Source organism: Schistocerca serialis, chromosome 9, assembly GCF_023864345.2.
Source record: "Schistocerca serialis cubense isolate TAMUIC-IGC-003099 chromosome 9, iqSchSeri2.2, whole genome shotgun sequence".
NCBI classification, from domain to species: Eukaryota; Metazoa; Arthropoda; class Insecta; order Orthoptera; family Acrididae; genus Schistocerca; species Schistocerca serialis.
This window is the reverse complement of record NC_064646.1, coordinates 160,919,076-160,936,388: the sequence shown is the minus strand read 5'-3', so window position 1 is coordinate 160,936,388 and position 17,313 is coordinate 160,919,076. Positions and strand designations below refer to the sequence as shown.

Sequence of the window (17,313 nt, the reverse complement as noted above, 5' to 3'; positions counted from 1 at the left end):
CAACTACACCTGAAGATATGCGAGAGAGAATTGTCAGAGTATGTGCTTCGATAAATGCCGACGTGATGAGGAATACCACTCAATCCATGATAAGAATATTGCAGCACTGCATTGATACCAATGGTCATCACTTCGAAATCTTTCTGGAAATGGACGTTCATGTCACCTTTGTGACCTTCGTTGACCTTTGAAGACCTTACTGTTACACATCATTGGATTGGTCTCGATAGCCGCTATCAGAAAATAAGTAGCAAACTATAGCATCCCATTTAAGAAAACAAAGTTGATCCTCTTATCTCTGACGCGATTCCACCCAGCTACAAAAAACCAACGTCATATTATGGCCCCCGTTGTCCCATGCAACTTTTGTCCCGCAAACTTTTCAGTTCCTATCATACTTGCGGAGTTATTCTTTGTGGCAATAGTTAGTGACTCACACTGTATATTTCTCAGTCATGTATTAAAATTTAAATTATCAGGACGTATTTTGTATACACTCCTGGAAATGGAAAAAAGAACACATTGACACCGGTGTGTCAGACCCACCATACTTGCTCCGGACACTGCGAGCGGGCTGTACAAGCAATGATCACACGCACGGCACAGCGGACACACCAGGAACCGCGGTGTTGGCCGTCGAATGGCGCTAGCTGCGCAGCATTTGTGCACCGCCGCCGTCAGTGTCAGCCAGTTTGCCGTGGCATACGGAGCTCCATCGCAGTCTTTAACACTGGTAGCATGCCGCGACAGCGTGGACGTGAACCGTATGTGCAGTTGACGGACTTTGAGCGAGGGCGTATAGTGGGCATGCGGGAGGCCGGGTGGACGTACCGCCGAATTGCTCAACACGTGGGGCGTGAGGTCTCCACAGTACATCGATGTTGTCGCCAGTGGTCGGCGGAAGGTGCACGTGCCCGTCGACCTGGGACCGGACCGCAGCGACGCACGGATCCACGCCAAGACCGTAGGATCCTACGCAGTGCCGTAGGGGACCCCACCGCCACTTCCCAGCAAATTAGGGACACTGTTGCTCCTGGGGCATCGGCGAGGACCATTCGCAACCGTCTCCATGAAGCTGGGCTACGGTCCCGCACACCGTTAGGCCGTCTTCCGCTCACGCCTCAACATCGTGCAGCCCGCCTCCAGTGGTGTCGCGACAGGCGTGAATGGAGGGACGAATGGAGACGTGTCGTCTTCAGCGATGAGAGTCGCTTCTGCCTTGGTGCCAATGATGGTCGTATGCGTGTTTGGCGCCGTGCAGGTGAGCGCCACAATCAGGACTGCATACGACCGAGGCACACAGGGCCAACACCCGGCATCATGGTGTGGGGAGCGATCTCCTACACTGGCCGTACACCACTGGTGATCGTCGAGGGGACACTGAATAGTGCACGGTACATCCAAACCGTCATCGAACCCATCGTTCTACCATTCCTAGACCGGCAAGGGAACTTGCTGTTCCAACAGGACAATGCACGTCCGCATGTATCCCGTGCCACCCAACGTGCTCTAGAAGGTGTAAGTCAACTACCCTTGCCAGCAAGATCTCCGGATCTGTCCCCCATTGAGCATGTTTGGGACTGGATGAAGCGTCGTCTCACGCGGTCTGCACGTCCAGCACGAACGCTGGTCCAACTGAGGCGCCAGGTGGAAATGGCATGGCAAGCCGTTCCACAGGACTACATCCAGCATCTCTACGATCGTCTCCATGGGAGAATAGCAGCCTGCATTGCTGCGAAAGGTGGATATACACTGTACTAGTGCCGACATTGTGCATGCTCTGTTGCCTGTGTCTATGTGCCTGTGGTTCTGTCAGTGTGATCATGTGGTGTATCTGACCCCAGGAATGTGTCAATAAAGTTTCCCCTTCCTGGGACAATGAATTCACGGTGTTCTTATTTCAATTTCCAGGAGTGTATTTTGCCAAGGGAATTTAGTAATGACTGACAACGTGTCTGGAGTGTTGATAATGACTAATATTTGGTAGACATACAAGTGCCCCTCGTAATGCGGTTTAGCTCCTAGCAACAGAGGTTAGGGGCGTGGCTCCTATGGACTAGCCTACAGGTGTGTAAGGCGTGCTGAAGGCTCAGTTTGTTCAGCCTATGGGTGCCCTACTGACCTCCACATCATCTTCACTTTCCACTGCTTACGACGAAAGGTATCATCGGAGTGGCTGAACCTCTGTTACCGAATATCAGTCTCTGTATCGCTCTATTGTGCTTAGCTGTATCGTTAATCAATGTTTAATATTGGTATTTTAACAGTGTTGAAGTTAATTTTCTGTTCATGCCATTGGTAGTTCTCTCCGACGTAGGAAGCTACTTTAAAAGCTAAGAATAAAAAGAAAAATAAGAAATTGTGTTGTGCTCAAGGCGGATCCTCTCCAAAAACAAATCTAAGTTAGCAACGTTTCTTCTTGTAAATTCATTGTGTCTGAGTTATTGTCAATTTTATATGCTTGTGAATAATTAAAACATTCCGTTAACCTGAAACCGCACATTATGGAGTAACACATTTAACTAATGATGTCACATTTCCCGACAATTAAGGACGTCAAACGTCACTAAAAGGGAAAGTGGCGGCTGCTCAGTTTGCCCCTGTCACCCAATTACAGCACAAGATCCGTGACGTCACGGAAACATCACGGTTTTGTCGAACGAACTGGTAAATACCTCATATTGAATATACATTCAAGAACCTGAAAACTCTGCACCCAGAGGGAATAAGGGTACAAACGCGAAACTTGTAAATAAGTACAGTGAGATCCGATATGAAAATGACCCAAGTTTGGTGCCAGTATGCATGGCCACAGACCCTGTAGTGCAGCTGCAGTTTTACAGGTGATTCCATTTAAAAGGTGCATAGTAGACGAATCATACAGTGACGATCATATCCCGACTCAAGGAGGATGTTAGTAGCAGCAGAATGCCAGGCAGGCGTGTTATGCGACATCTATGGATAGTTTGAAAGAGGTCTAATCATCGGCATGAAAAGCACGGGCTGATCGACACACCATGTGGTCCGCCAGGTCGATCGTTCAGAAAGTTCCATCAGATGATGTTGGGAGCGGTGGACACTAGATGGCACCCACATGAGACTTACTGGGTCTGGAGCGACCAGAAAGATGACGAGGCGAGGGGATCGAATGATCCTGCAGCAAGCGATCAGGGATCCTACAGTGACTCGCTCCACGAAACAAGCAGATGTATGGGTGCCAGTTGTTCCACAGACCATTTCCAGACACCTTGCCGATGCGAATTTGCAGCCGAGGTCAGCTTGTCGTGTACCACCGTTAACAACCCGACATCGGCGACTCCGACTACGATGGTGGCCAGCCAGATCGAAGTGGACTGCCACAGTTTGGCAAAACGTGGTGTTGAGTGATGAGTCCCGATTCGTTTTTGGGGACGGATGGTAAAAGCATACGGGTGTGGAGGCAGCGTCATGAACGGTACTGTTCCACCCATGCTCTCAAGCGCCACACCAGACGCACAGCCTGCGCATTGGTCTGGTGGAGCTATAGAGTATGACAGCTGATGAACTCTAAATCACGTGGAACCTTAACAGGGCAGCGTTATGTTGATGACACTCTTCAACCCCATGTGGGACCTATATAATATGGAGGTGGCTATTCAGGATTTGTGGGCCATTCTGCCTCAGGACAACTTCAGACATCTAATCAACTCGATGCCGGACTGTGTTGCAACATGTATTGCAGCAGAAGGTGTTCGAACTCGGTTTTAGGAAACAGCGGCCATGCGAGACACAGCTCGCCCTCTTTGTGCATGATATACAACAGGCTCTAGATACCAGCTCCCACGATGATGCCATATTTCTCGACTTTCGAAAGGCGTTCGACTCAGTTCCGCACTGTCGCTTGCTACAAAAAGTGCGCGCTTAGGTCTCTCCGATGACATATGCTGTTGGATAGAAAGTTTTCTAGCAGACAGGAAGCAGGATGTCGTCCTGAATGGGGTGACTTCAACAGAAAAAAGCGTAACTTCAGGTGTGCCCCAGGGCAGCGTAATAGGTCCTCTGCTTTTTACGATGTACATAAACGATCTGGTTGATGCTATTGACAGTGGCCTTAGACTGTTTGCCGATGACGCTGTAGTCTACAGGAAAGTAGTGTCACACGAAAGTTGTGAACAAATCAATGAGGATTTGCAGAAAATAAATGCGTCTTGTAATGACTGGCAGTTATCTCTCAATATTAGTAAGTGTAGCCTACTACGTATAACAAGGCGAAAATCTCCATTAATGTACGAATACAAAATAAATGCCCAGTCTTTGGAAGCGGTAACGTCCGTCAAGTATCTGGGTGTGACTATTCGAAATGATCTCAAATGGGATGATCAGATTACACAAGTAACGGGTAAGGCGAACTCTAGACTGCGATTTATTGGTAGAATCCTGAAGCGATACAGTCCTTCAACGAAGGTAATAGCTTACAATACGTTAGTTCGTCCAGTCCTGGAGTATTGTTCGTCTGTGTGGGACCCTTACCAGTTGGGTCTGATTCAAGAGATTGAGAAGGTCCAAAGAAGAGCGGCAAGATTCGTGACTGGTACATTTAGCCATCGCGAGAGCGTTACAAAACTCATAGAAAGTTTGAAGTGGGACACTCTTGCAGATAGACGGCGCGCTAAGCGGAAGGGGCTCCTCACTAAATTCCGAAATTCGATCTTCGCCAAGGATGTAGAGCATATATTAATACCACTAACTTTAAAATCGCGCAATGATCACGATTCAAAGATAAGGGAAATAGGAGCTCGTACTGAGGCGTTCAGACGTTTTTCTCTCGCGCGATTCGCGAGTGGAACAGAGGGCGGGAAATATGACTTTGGCGCGAATTGTGCCCTCCGCCACAAACCGCTCGGTGGCTAGCGGAGTATATATATAGATGTAGATGTCGATTGATGTTGCACTAGATCTGTCTACATGTACTCACTGCATTCGTTTACAAGTCTTAATTTTGGGATCAAGTGACTCTGTCATCTGTATCATTATGTCTAATAAATTTCATTTCCATCGGTGCTCCCCTCTTGGTGCGCTAGTTTCAATGTTCTTGAATGTATACAGAAAACAATGACATCTAATATTCGTAATCGAAAACAGAAAAAAAGTATTAGGCATGCAATGAATGTAACACACACTGTCTTAAAGATCTCCCTTTAGTGCGGTTTGTCGTCATAAAGCGTCGAAAAATAAGACTTCGGCATCTAATCATGCTACTTTTATATTTTAGCTTGGAATTAGCTTTTGGTATTATTTAATGGCTAGTTATGGAAAGGAAAGGATTTACAATGTGTAAACTTTTTAGAGGACCTCGGCACCATACCTATTGTCGATAAATGACAGCCTTCGAAAGTTTACAAACCTCGAACCACACCTGTTGACTGTATGTGATGTATCTGGGCTGAAACTGATGATAGGATTAAAATAAAAGAATGTTTATGTATAAAATCACCCTGTTATTACTTAACATCACAATACATTAATTAGTTTTAAATTATTAATTTGTGTACAACTTAAAATGATGAACTATGACGACACAGAATTTTACCGATACGATGTACTTGATTATATGAGAAGATAATTAAGTATTTTGTTGCATTTCACCAGATAAGCACCAATTTTATGTATGTCTACAATGCTTTCCTTGCCCTCCTCAGAGGAAGCACAGCAGGAATAGTTCACACTTAGCCGAGTGATGCCAACACCATATACCTTACTACAGGAGAATTAGGATTGTTAGGTAACTGACAGTTCAACAAATCGGGCAGAGGTGAATAAAGCCTATCGCTCACGGAGTCAGATTCTCTGGAGGGTTACTCGCTGTCTTGCGCGAGAGCTACTGAGCAGGGTCAATCGACAGCTACGCTGCTTCCTTGCAGGAAGTTTCACCCGTGATTGCTCCGGTGCTATTTCTCTTGCAGGGTTGTCTGAATGCTACCTGCAACGGCCGAACAGGAGTCCTGTGGGCGCCTGACGACACAGCCTGGAAGGCGCTGCCTCACCGCAAGAGTGTGACCACGTTAGGGAGAAGCTCGACGGGAACATTACCTGAAAGTGCCTTTTAGTTACCGCAGGTACCTCCACTGTGGAGCAAAGAAAGAATTAGTCCTTTAATTGATGTATCGAGTTCTCTTGTGGGAACTTCCACGGACGGTTTTCTTGGCTTGGTAAGCTTTCGTTTTTAATGTTAGAATCACTCTATCCAACGTGCTTCATGTGAATATTCCTAGAAGAGTTACTTTGTTCTTAGGCAGCTGTTTAGTGGAGCTTGATGTCGAATAGAGTGACGAAAAAGTACTGATAAAAGCATGACAAGTCTTGTTGTATCGTGGTGCTTCCGTTATTAGCCAAACGATAAGTCCTCAAACTTGAAGTGCTATATATCACAGATCATTTTACTGAGCTACAGTTTGAGTCTAGTTTACCCATTTGGGAGGTTAACGTGGTGTTGCATGAACCACCTAGCAAACTTGGGCGGATCATACAACGTGTCAGACGGATTTAACGATTGATGTCACCACTGTTTCCTATCTGCGAATGTCCACAGCGTTGCCTTTTAGCGACAGAGGGTAAATTACAGATTTTGTGCAATGTGGGCGCTTTGGTGACGCTTCTTTCACCGCCTATATAGCTGTCAGTCACAGTATCATAGCAACAGCAGTCACTCTCCAAAAAAATTCAAAACCGATACAATGTAAAAACACACACAGCTTTGTGATTGTTGAGGTTTTCCAGGCGTGATGCACATTCCTTACGATTTCGGGCTTGCAGCCGGATGACTTCGACAACTTGCCACTATATTTCGGCTCACAAACATTCTGCCATCTTCAGGTGAATTTTGCACTGGAGACTGCTGGTGCGCGTCGCTGAATTTATGCTAAAGAGTGGTATACGAGCGTAGGTTTTCTCTGCTTAACAGTCTTTTGCCGAATTTAGCGCCCTCTCTCGAATATTGCTCCATATGGAGAGCGGAAACACCTGCGGAATGGTGGTCAATTTCACTCCCTCTGTCGAATTTCTGGTCTCCAGAAATGAAATTCAGTTGCCAAAATAATAAAATTAACTCTCGCTTGACGTGTCATTAGGCGTGAAATTTTGTCTTTCTGATCGGAGGAATCACCGGGTCCCAAGTCTTACCACGTTAAAGCAGCCATCACGATTGATAAGGTCTTCCAGCAAACATATTTCTACAGATTCCTTGATAACTGAATCTCTGAACGATCTCGTGGCCAAGATTTATAGCACGTTCTATAAATTATTCTGTTACAAAAGTCTTGGCCACGACGAAATACTTCTGGGTTTAAATTATTAAGGAGTCGGTATGGAAATACGGTTGGTGGAAGATCTTAATAATATTGCTGGCGAATTTCAACTTGCTAAGGCTTCGGATATTTTCAGAAAGACAAAGATTCACTCTGACGCGTCGAGCGACTGTTAGTTTTAGAATTTTGATAACTGAACCTTAACTCTACATGCCAGCAGTTCGTGCGTGCGGTATTGCGTCGATTTTCGTCATAGAGTCAGCGACATGCACCATCAGTCTCCACTGTAAAATTCACTTGAAGATGGCTGAATGGTTGTCAACCGAAATATCGTGGCAAGTTGACGTCACCAGGCTGCAAGCGCGAAGCCCCATGGAATAAATAGACCTGTGTTCGTGACGTATTTCAGACGAGTATGAGGGCAGAGCACAGTGTCCAGGTACAGAGGGGGGCGTATCGAACGCGTTCTAGGTCGGTTCGTCGCAGCAGCGGCCGTCGCTGAGGAAGCGGAATCCCGGCGGGCAGGCGGCGTCCAGCTGCTCCCTGTAGCAGGATCCGCGGGTCTCCTGGTTGGGCACGAACCAGCAGGTGGCTGTGCGCCCGCTGGGGCCCGTCACTGAGAACTCGTACCGTTCCGAAGGCAGCCCTTCTCTGGAATCGCAGCCCACGTACGGAAAGGACACATCGGGAGGGCTCCAGCCGGACGGGTCCTGTGGACACAGAAAGGTTCCAGCTCTAACATCGCCCTCAATCAGCTCACACACAGGATCTCTCAGACCTTTTGGTCCAATAGAAACAGATGATAATGGGTCCACCACCGAATGCACTGAGATGACAAAACTCAGGGGACATCAATGTCCACATACACAGATGGTATAAAATGGCACTGCATTGACGAAACTGTCGTTTATACTCACGTGTTTCATGTGAGAAGGTTTCCGACGTGGATAAGGCTGCACGATGGGAATTAACACACTTTGAACGCGGAATGGTTGTTGGAACTAGACGCATGGGACATTCCGTTTCGGAAATCCTTAGGGAATTCAGTATTCCTAGATCTACAGTGTCAAGTGTGTGTCGAGAATACCAAATTTCAGACATCGCCTATCTCCTCGGACAACGCAGTGGCAAACTACAAAACTGGCTATTAAAATTGCTACACCAATAAGAAATGCAGATGATAAACGGGTATTCATTGGACAAATATGTTATACTAGAACTTACATGTGATTGCATTTTCACGCAATTTGGGTGAATAATAACGGCCTTGATACGCCTGGGCATTGAGTCGGACAGAGCTTGGATGGCGTGTACAGGTACAGCTGCCCATGCAGCTTCATCACGATACCACAGTTCATCAAGAGTAGTTACTGGCGTATTGTGACGAGCCAGTTGCTCGGCCACCATTGACCAGACGTTTTCAATTGGTGAGAGATCTGGAGAATGTGCTGGCGATGGCGGCAGTCGAACATTTTCTGTATCCAGAAAGGCCCGTACAGGACCTGCAACATGCGGTCGTGCATTATCCTGCTCAAATGTAGGGTTTCGCAGGGATCGAATGAAGGGTAGAGCCACGGGTCGTAACACATCTGAAATGTAACGTCCACTGTTCAAAGTGCCGTCAATGCGAGCAAGAGGTGACCGAGACGTGTAACCAATGGAACCCCATACCATCACGCCGGGTGATACGCCAGTATGGCGATAGCGAATATACGCTTCCAATGTGCGTTCACCGCGATGTCGTCAAACACGGATGCGACCATCATGGTGCTGTGAACAGAACCTGGATTCATCCGAAAAAATGACGTTTTGCCATCCGTGCACCCAAGTTCGTCGTTGAGTACACCATCGCAGGGGCTCGTGTCTGTGATGCAGCGTCAAGGGTGACCGCAACCATGGTCTCAGAGCTGATAGTCCATGCTGCTGCAAACGTCGTCGAGCTGTTCGTGCAGGTGTTTGTTGTCTTGCAAACGTCCCCATCTGTTGACTCAGGGATCGAGACGTGGCTGCACGATCCGTTACAGCTATGAGGATAAGATGCCTATCATATCGACTGCTAGTAATACGAGGACGTTGCGATCCAGCACGGCGTTCCGTATTACCTTCCTGAACCCATCGATTCCATATTCTGCTAACAGTCATTGTATCTCGACCAACGCGAGCAGCAATGTCGCGATACGATAAACCACAACCGCGATTGGCTACAATCCGACCTTTATCAAAGTCGGAAACGTGATAGTACACATTTCTCCTCCTTACACGAGGCATCACCACAACGTTTCAACGGGCAACGCCGGTCAACTGCTGTTTGTGTATGAGAAATCGGTTGGAAACTTTCCTCATGTCAGCACGTTGTAGGTGTCGGCACCGGCGCCAACCTTGTGTGAATGCTCTGAAAAGCTAATCATTTGCATATCACAGCATCTTCTTCCTGTCGGTTAAATTTCGCATCTGTAGCACGTCATCTTCGTAGAGTAGCAATTTTAATGGCGAGTAGTGTATCTTCGCCCTACGACCGAGAACAGCGGCATTTGCGTAGAGATTTAAATACTAACAGACAAGCAACACTTCGTGAAAGAATCACAAAAATCAGTGCTGCAGTGTCGTGATACGATAAACCCCAATCGTGATGGGCTACAGCCCTACCTTTATCAAAGTCGGAAACGTGATGGTACGCATTTCTCCTCCTTACACGAGGCATCACAACAACGTTTCAACAGGCAACGCCGGTCAGCTGCTGTTTGTGTATGAGAAATCGGTTGGAAACTTTCCTCATGTCAGCACGTTGTAGGTGTCGGAACCGGCGCCAACCTTGTGTGAATGCTCTGAAAAGCTAATCATTTGCACATCACAGCAACTTCTTCCTGTCGGTTAAATTTCGCATCTGTAGCACGTCATCTTCGTAGAGTAGCAATTTTAATGGCCAGTAGTGTATCTTCACCCTACGACCGAGAACAGCGGCATTTGCGTAGAGATTTAAATGCTAACAGAGAAGCAACACTTCGTGAAAGAATCACAAAAATCAGTGTGGAGTGTACGACGAACGTATCTGTCAGAAGAGTGCGGCGATATTTAACGTCAGTTGGCTATAGCAGCAGACTACCGACAAGAGTGTTTTTGCAAAGAGCACGATATCGCCTGCTGGTGACCATATCGGCTGGACGCTAGACGACTGGAAAACAGTGGCCTATCAGACGAATCCCGATTCCGGTTGGTAATAGCTGATGATAGGATTCGAGTGTAGTGCAGACTCCAGGAATCCATGGACCCAAGTTGTCACAAGGCACAGTAAGCCGGTGGTGCCTCCACAATTATGTGGTCTGTGTTTACGTGGAATTGAGTGTGTCCTCTGGTCCAGCTGAATCCATCATTGACTGGAAATGGCTATGTTCGGCTACTTGCAGACCATCTGCAGCCGTTCATGGAGTGTACGTTTCCAAACAAGGACGGAACTTTAATGGATGACAATTAACCATGTCACCGGATCTCTGTTGTTCCCAAGTGGTTTGAGGAATATCCTGGACAATTCGAGCAAATGATTTGGCCGCACAGATCTCCCGGCATGAATCCATTCGAGTACTTATGGAACATAACCGATAGGAAAGTTCGTGCGCAAAATCCTGCATTGGTAACACTTCCGAAATTATGAACGGCTATAGAGGCGGCGTAGCTCAATATTTCTGGAGGGCGCTTCCAACGAGTTGTCGAATCCATGTCAGGTTGAGTTCTCGCACTGCCTCGGGCAAAACAGGTCCGACACGATATTAGGACGTATCCCATGATGTGTCACCTCAGTCTATTATGAGATAGGTAACCAATAGTCCGAAATGCATATTTACTGTGTTATGGACATACAGAGCACACAAAGCATAACAACAACGAAGCTCATAGGAACTGTTCAAAGTGTCGTTCGCCAGTCTCAGTTCATGCATGGCAACGGCGTATGAAGTTCTGCTGCATTCTCTCGAAGATCCCTGGCGTCTGTCGTATCAGGAGGCAGGAAACTTGGGCCCAGCAAGCAGGTCTTCATCCGTTTCCATCGTCTTGACCCAACCCCAGAGGAAAAGGTCTATAGATGTGAGATCCACCGGTGGCGCTGGCTGTGGGACAGGAGCTCCTGTTCCAGTTCAACGATGATGGTACTTGTTGTTCAGGTGCTTGCGGACATTAACATCAAAGTGGGCTGGTGCACCGTCGTGCTGAAGGCACATCCTTTCGCGGAAAACGAGGGGTACAGTCGGCGATAACTGTGGGAACACATCTCATGGACAGTTCGAACGGGGAGGCAGCAAATAAGGTCCTATTTACACAGAGAATCGTTGCTGGTGGACACCGATGTGGGTGATGGGGATTGTCCTCACTCTAGACATGGCTGTTGGGCTGTTGAAAACATCACGGGTGAGTGAGGTCTCGTCCGTGAACAACACAAACTCTACGAAGTTGGGCACTGGAGTACGGCGGTAGGTAATCCATTGACAGAAGTGAATGCGGGGCTCAGAATCCTTTGGTCCCAGAGCTTGCACACGTTCTTTATGATGGGGGTGTAGTACCAGTTCCACCAGTACTCTACGCGGTATCCTTCGAAGTGAGCGTTTCACCGATAAGTTCAAGGGTACTTATTGCTGGGTGGTCGGTCACACGATCCAACATCATCCCCTTAAAGTCTAATGTTCGGACATGTCTTTGGCGGAACCTTTGGCCTGCTCTCTATGACGTGAACGATCCCGTCTCTCCTAAGTTGGTATCCAGGGGAGGTAAACTTCTTCCTGTTAGGATGACGCCTGTTGGGAAAGCGTTCTCTATACATTCGAGCTGCTTTAAGAGCACTACCCCTGCCACACCGCACATTAAATGCATGTCTGCAAACTGTCGCCACAGGTAACGTTCCATCTTTGACTACGTGCATTGTACACAGTGAAACACCTCTTCAAGGACATATCACAAGCTGGCACCAGGAATGTGTGCTACCGGTGCGATGCGTTCGGTCGTCACGTGATACGCCGGCATTAGCTGAGTTGTATATGGTACGTCTGTGTGGTGGTCGGGTGTGTGCGCTGTTTGTCACCCGCTGCCTGCTTCAGAACACGGCACACAGCCGGGACCTTTGCGAGAATGCAGAAGAACTGCGTGCGCAGTTGCAATACATGCGCTGGGACTGGCGGTACTCACTTTGAACAATTATATGAACTGCGTTGTCAAAAATGTTCAAATGTGTGTGAATTCCTAAGGGACCAAACTGCTGAGGACATCGGTTCCTAGACATATACACTATTTAAACTAACTTATGCTAAGAGCAACACAAACACCCATTCCCAAGGGAGGACTCTAAACTCCGGCGGGAGCGGCCGCGAAATCCGTGACATGGCGCCTCAAACCGGGCGGCCACTCCGCGCGGCAGCTGCGTTGTCGTTGTACTGTGTACGCTGTGTATGTCCGTAACACAATGAATATGTAGTTCGACCCTTTTTTCCGTATCTTAATATAATCGGTTGTGGACCCACTATCACCTGTTTCAGTTTGACCCAAAAGCTTTGAGACACCCTGTATGGAGGATGCACCTTGACTACTCCAAATGCGTATCATTTCTAGTTTTCCTTCATTGGTATACTTTGTACTCACACAAAAATTCAATTGAAGGTGTCTGACTGAACAATCTGTGTGTATTCCCATTTGTTTATCGAAAAATGCGGCAAGTGGACGAGTTATGCTAGTTCGCATATCTGCACTGTTTTCTACTACCGGACAGTCAATGTCAGTTTTCTGTTACATATTTAATTACGTCGTGTTTTGTTGAAAAGTACAGGGAGTGGACCAAGACACCTTCCAGCAGTCTCCGAGCAGATAAATACACTCCTGGAAATGGAAAAAAGAACACATTGACACCGGTGTGTCAGACCCACCATACTTGCTCCGGACACTGCGAGAGGGCTGTACAAGCAATGATCACACGCACGGCACAGCGGACACACCAGGAGCCGCGGTGTTGGCGTCGAATGGCGCTAGCTGCGCAGCATTTGTGCACCGCCGCCGTCAGTGTCAGCCAGTTTGCCGTGGCATATGGAGCTCCATCGCAGTCTTCAACACTGGTAGCATGCCGCGACAGCGTGGACGTAAACCGTATGTGCAGTTGACGGACTTTGAGCGAGGGCGTATAGTGGGCATGCGGGAGGCCGGGTGGACGTACCGCCGAATTGCTCAACACGTGGGGCGTGAGGTCTCCACAGTACATCGATGTTGTCGCCAGTGGTCGGCGGAAGGTGCACGTGCCCGTCGACCTGGGACCGGACCGCAGCGACGCACGGACGCACGCCAAGACCGTAGTTTCCTACGCAGTGCCGTAGGGGACCGCACCGCCACTTCCCAGCAAATTAGGGACACTGTTGCTCCTGGGGTATCGGCGAGGACCATTCGCAACCGTCTCCATGAAGCTGGGCTACGGTCCCGCACACCGTTAGGCCGTCTTCCGCTCACGCCCCAACATCGTGCAGCCCGCCTCCAGTGGTGTCGCGACAGGCGTGAATGGAGGGACGCATGGAGACGTGTCGTCTTCAGCGATGAGAGTCGCTTCTGCCTTGGTGCCAATGATGGTCGTATGCGTGTTTGGCGCCGTGCTGGTGAGCGCCACAATCAGGACTGCATACGACCGAGGCACACAGGGCCAACACCCGGCATCATGGTGTGGGGAGCGATCTCCTACACTGCCCGTACACCACTGGTGATCGTCGAGGGGACACTGAATAGTGCACGGTACATCCAAACCGTCATCGAACCCATCGTTCTACCATTCCTAGACCGGCAAGGGAACTTGCTGTTCCAACAGGACAATGCACGTCCGCATGTATCCCGTGCCACCCAACGTGCTCTAGAAGGTGTAAGTCAACTACCCTGGCCAGCAAGATCTCCGGATCTGTCCCCCATTGAGCATGTTTGGGACTGGATGAAGCGTCGTCTCACGCGGTCTGCACGTCCAGCACGAACGCTGGTCCAACTGAGGCGCCAGGTGGAAATGGCATGGCAAGCCGTTCCACAGGACTACATCCAGCATCTCCACGATTGTCTCCATGGGAGAATAGCAGCCTGCATTGCTGCGAAAGGTGGATATACACAGTACTAGTGCCGACATTGTGCATGCTCTGTTGCCTGTGTCTATGTGCCTGTGGTTCTGTCAGTGTGATCATGTGATGTATCTGACCCCAGGAATGTGTCAAGAAAGTTTCCCCTTCCTGGGACAATGAATTCACGGTGTTCTTATTTCAATTTCCAGGAGTGTACAAGTCCTGTATGGTTTTCAAGGGAATCTTATACTATTCGTCGTAGAAAATAGTGTCAAGTCAGGTAATGATAATGGAGGCGGATAGCGATCACCGAGGTGGCTCTCCAAAGAAGACTACAAAAGCTCAACAATATTTAATTCCAGTAATTGGGGTGACTAAGGAAGATGCGATACTTCACCCCGTTGCTCAAAAAACCAGTCCACGACGAAATGAACTCTGTAAACAGGGTCCCGTGCGTCTTGGAACACAGTATCAAAACATGAAAAAAAAAATTGTAACATGAGAAGGGCCTGATCCACCAAAATCGTCACATAATCCCTGGCAATAATGTGACCTTGCAGAATACCACTGGGGAACGTGGAATACCACGATATGGCTGCCCAAATCTTCACCGAACCCCCGCCATGTTTCAGTCAGTTTGCATTGTGTGTCTGAGATGGTGTACGCCAGACGTAAACTCGGCCAGTTTGAAACAAGACGCATCCGCCCAGATGAATTTCTCTCACTGCTCGGAACACCTCTGTGACTTCAGCACCAGGTTTTAATGTTAAAGGTATTTGATTCACTGATGAGCTGTCGCAGAATTCTTGCTGTCCCTGCAATTCCATATTAACGGTGCTGAGAGTGTTTGCGAGTGCGACATTCAGCTGTCGTACTCATATATCTCCACACAATCCTCTTCAATGACTGTCCGTCACGATCACCCAGCGGAAGATGTTTTTTCGTTTCACTGCGGGTGGTATAAATTTAGATACGGTGCTTCTTGAAACACCAAACCCTTCTGCTACATTGCTAACGGAAGCACGTAGCAGTGGGCGCTACCAATTTGCCCGCTTTGGAATGCACGTAGCTCCGACATAATACAATATCTTCGTAATGAAGAAAGTTACAAAAAAGGCAACCTTGCTGGTTACTGACCCCTTGGTAGCTGCAATACATTTGCTTGCCACATGTGTTGTTTTGCTTCTGGATGAAAAGTTATATGAGGTGGTCCCGATGAATGTTGTTGTTGTTGTCTTCAGTCCTGAGACTGGTTAGATGCAGCTCTCCATGCTACTCTATCCTGTGCAAGCTTCTTCATCTTCCAGTACTTACTGCAACCTACATCCTTCTGAATCTGCTTAGTGTATTCATCTCTTGGTCTCCCTCTACGATTTTTACCCTCCACGCTGCCTCCAATGCTAAATTTGTGATCCCTTGATGCCTCATAACATGTTCTACCAACCGCTCCCATCTTCTTGTCAAGTTGTGCCACAAACTCCTCTTCTCCCCAATTCTACTCAATACCTCCTTATTAGTTATGTGATCAACGGGTCTAATCTTCAGCATTCTTCTGTAGCACCACATTTCGAAAGCTTCTATTCTCTTCTTGTCCAAACTATTTATCGTCCATGTTTCACTTCCATACATGGCTACACTCCATACAAATACTCTCAGAAACGACTTCCTGACACTTAAATCTATACTCGATGTTTACAAATATCTCTTCTTCAGATACGCTTTCCTTGCCATTGCCAGTCTACATTTTATATCCTCTCTACTTCGACCATCATCAGTTATTTTGCTCCCCAAATAGCAAAACTCATTTACCACTTTAAGTGTCTCATTTCCTAATCTATTTCCCTCAGCGCCCCTGACATAATTCGACTACATTCCATTATCCTCGTTTTGCTTTTGTTGATGTTTATCTTATATCCTCCTTTCAAGACGCTGTCCATTCCGTTCAACTGCTCTTCCAAGTCCTTTGCTGTCTGTGACAGAATTACAATGTCATCGGCAAACCTCAATGTTTTTATTTCTTCTCCATGGACTTTAATACCTACTCCGAATTTTTCTTTTGTTTCCTTTACTGCTTGCTCAATATACAGATTGAACAACATCGGGGACAGGCTACAACCCTGTCTCACTCCCTTCCCAACCGCTGCTTGCCTTTCATGCGCCTCGACTCTTATAACTGCCATCTGGTTTCTGTACAAATTGTAAATAGCCTTTCGCTCCCTGTATTTTACCCCTGCCACCTTTAGAATTTGAAAGAGAGATACCAGTCAACATTGTCAAAAGCTTTCTCTAAGTCTACAAATGCTAGAAATGTAGGTTTGCCTTTCCTTAATCTATATTCTGAGATAAGTCGTAGGGTCAGTATTGCCTCACGTGTTCCAACATTTCTGCGGAATCCAAACTGATCTTCGCCGAGGTCGGCTTCTACCAGTTTATTCGTCTGTAAAGGATTCGCGTTAGTATTTTGCAGCTGTGACTTATTAAACTGATAGTTCGGTAATTTTCACATCTGTCAACACCTGCTTTCTTTGGGATTGGAATTATTATATTCTTCTTGAAGTCTGAGGGAATTTCGCCTGTCTCATACATCTTGCTCACCAGATGGTAGAGTTTTGTTAGGCCTGGCTCTCCCAAGGCTGTCAGTAGTTCTAATGGAATGTTGTCTACTCCCGGGGCCTTGTTTCGACTTAGGTCTTTCAGTGCTCTGTCAAACTCTTCACGCAGTATCATATCTCCCATTTCTTCTTCATCTACATCCTCTTTCATTTCCATAATATTGTCCTCAAGTACATCGCCCTTGTATAGACCCTCTATATACTCCTTCCACCTTTCTGCTTTCCCTTCTTTGCTTAGAACTGGGTTTCCATCCGAGTTCTTAATATTCGTACAAGTGGCTCTCTTTTCTCCAAAAGTCTCTTTAATTTTCCTGTAGGCAGTATCTATCTTATCCCTAGTGAGATAAGCCTCTACATTCTTAC

The 17,313-nt window shown here is 47.4% G+C and overlaps 1 protein-coding gene across 1 annotated transcript in view; it reads right to left on the bottom strand.

Annotated features, from left to right (window-relative positions):
- Positions 1-5,456: 5,456 nt before the first annotated feature.
- LOC126419218 (uncharacterized) overlaps positions 5,457-17,313 on the bottom strand; it is a 51,545-nt gene continuing 39,688 nt past the window's right edge. The window contains exon 4 of the mRNA XM_050086352.1: positions 5,457-7,993. Coding sequence (XP_049942309.1) covers positions 7,751-7,993 — 243 coding nt within the window. The 3' untranslated portion in view covers positions 5,457-7,750. The remainder of the gene's footprint in view (positions 7,994-17,313) is intronic.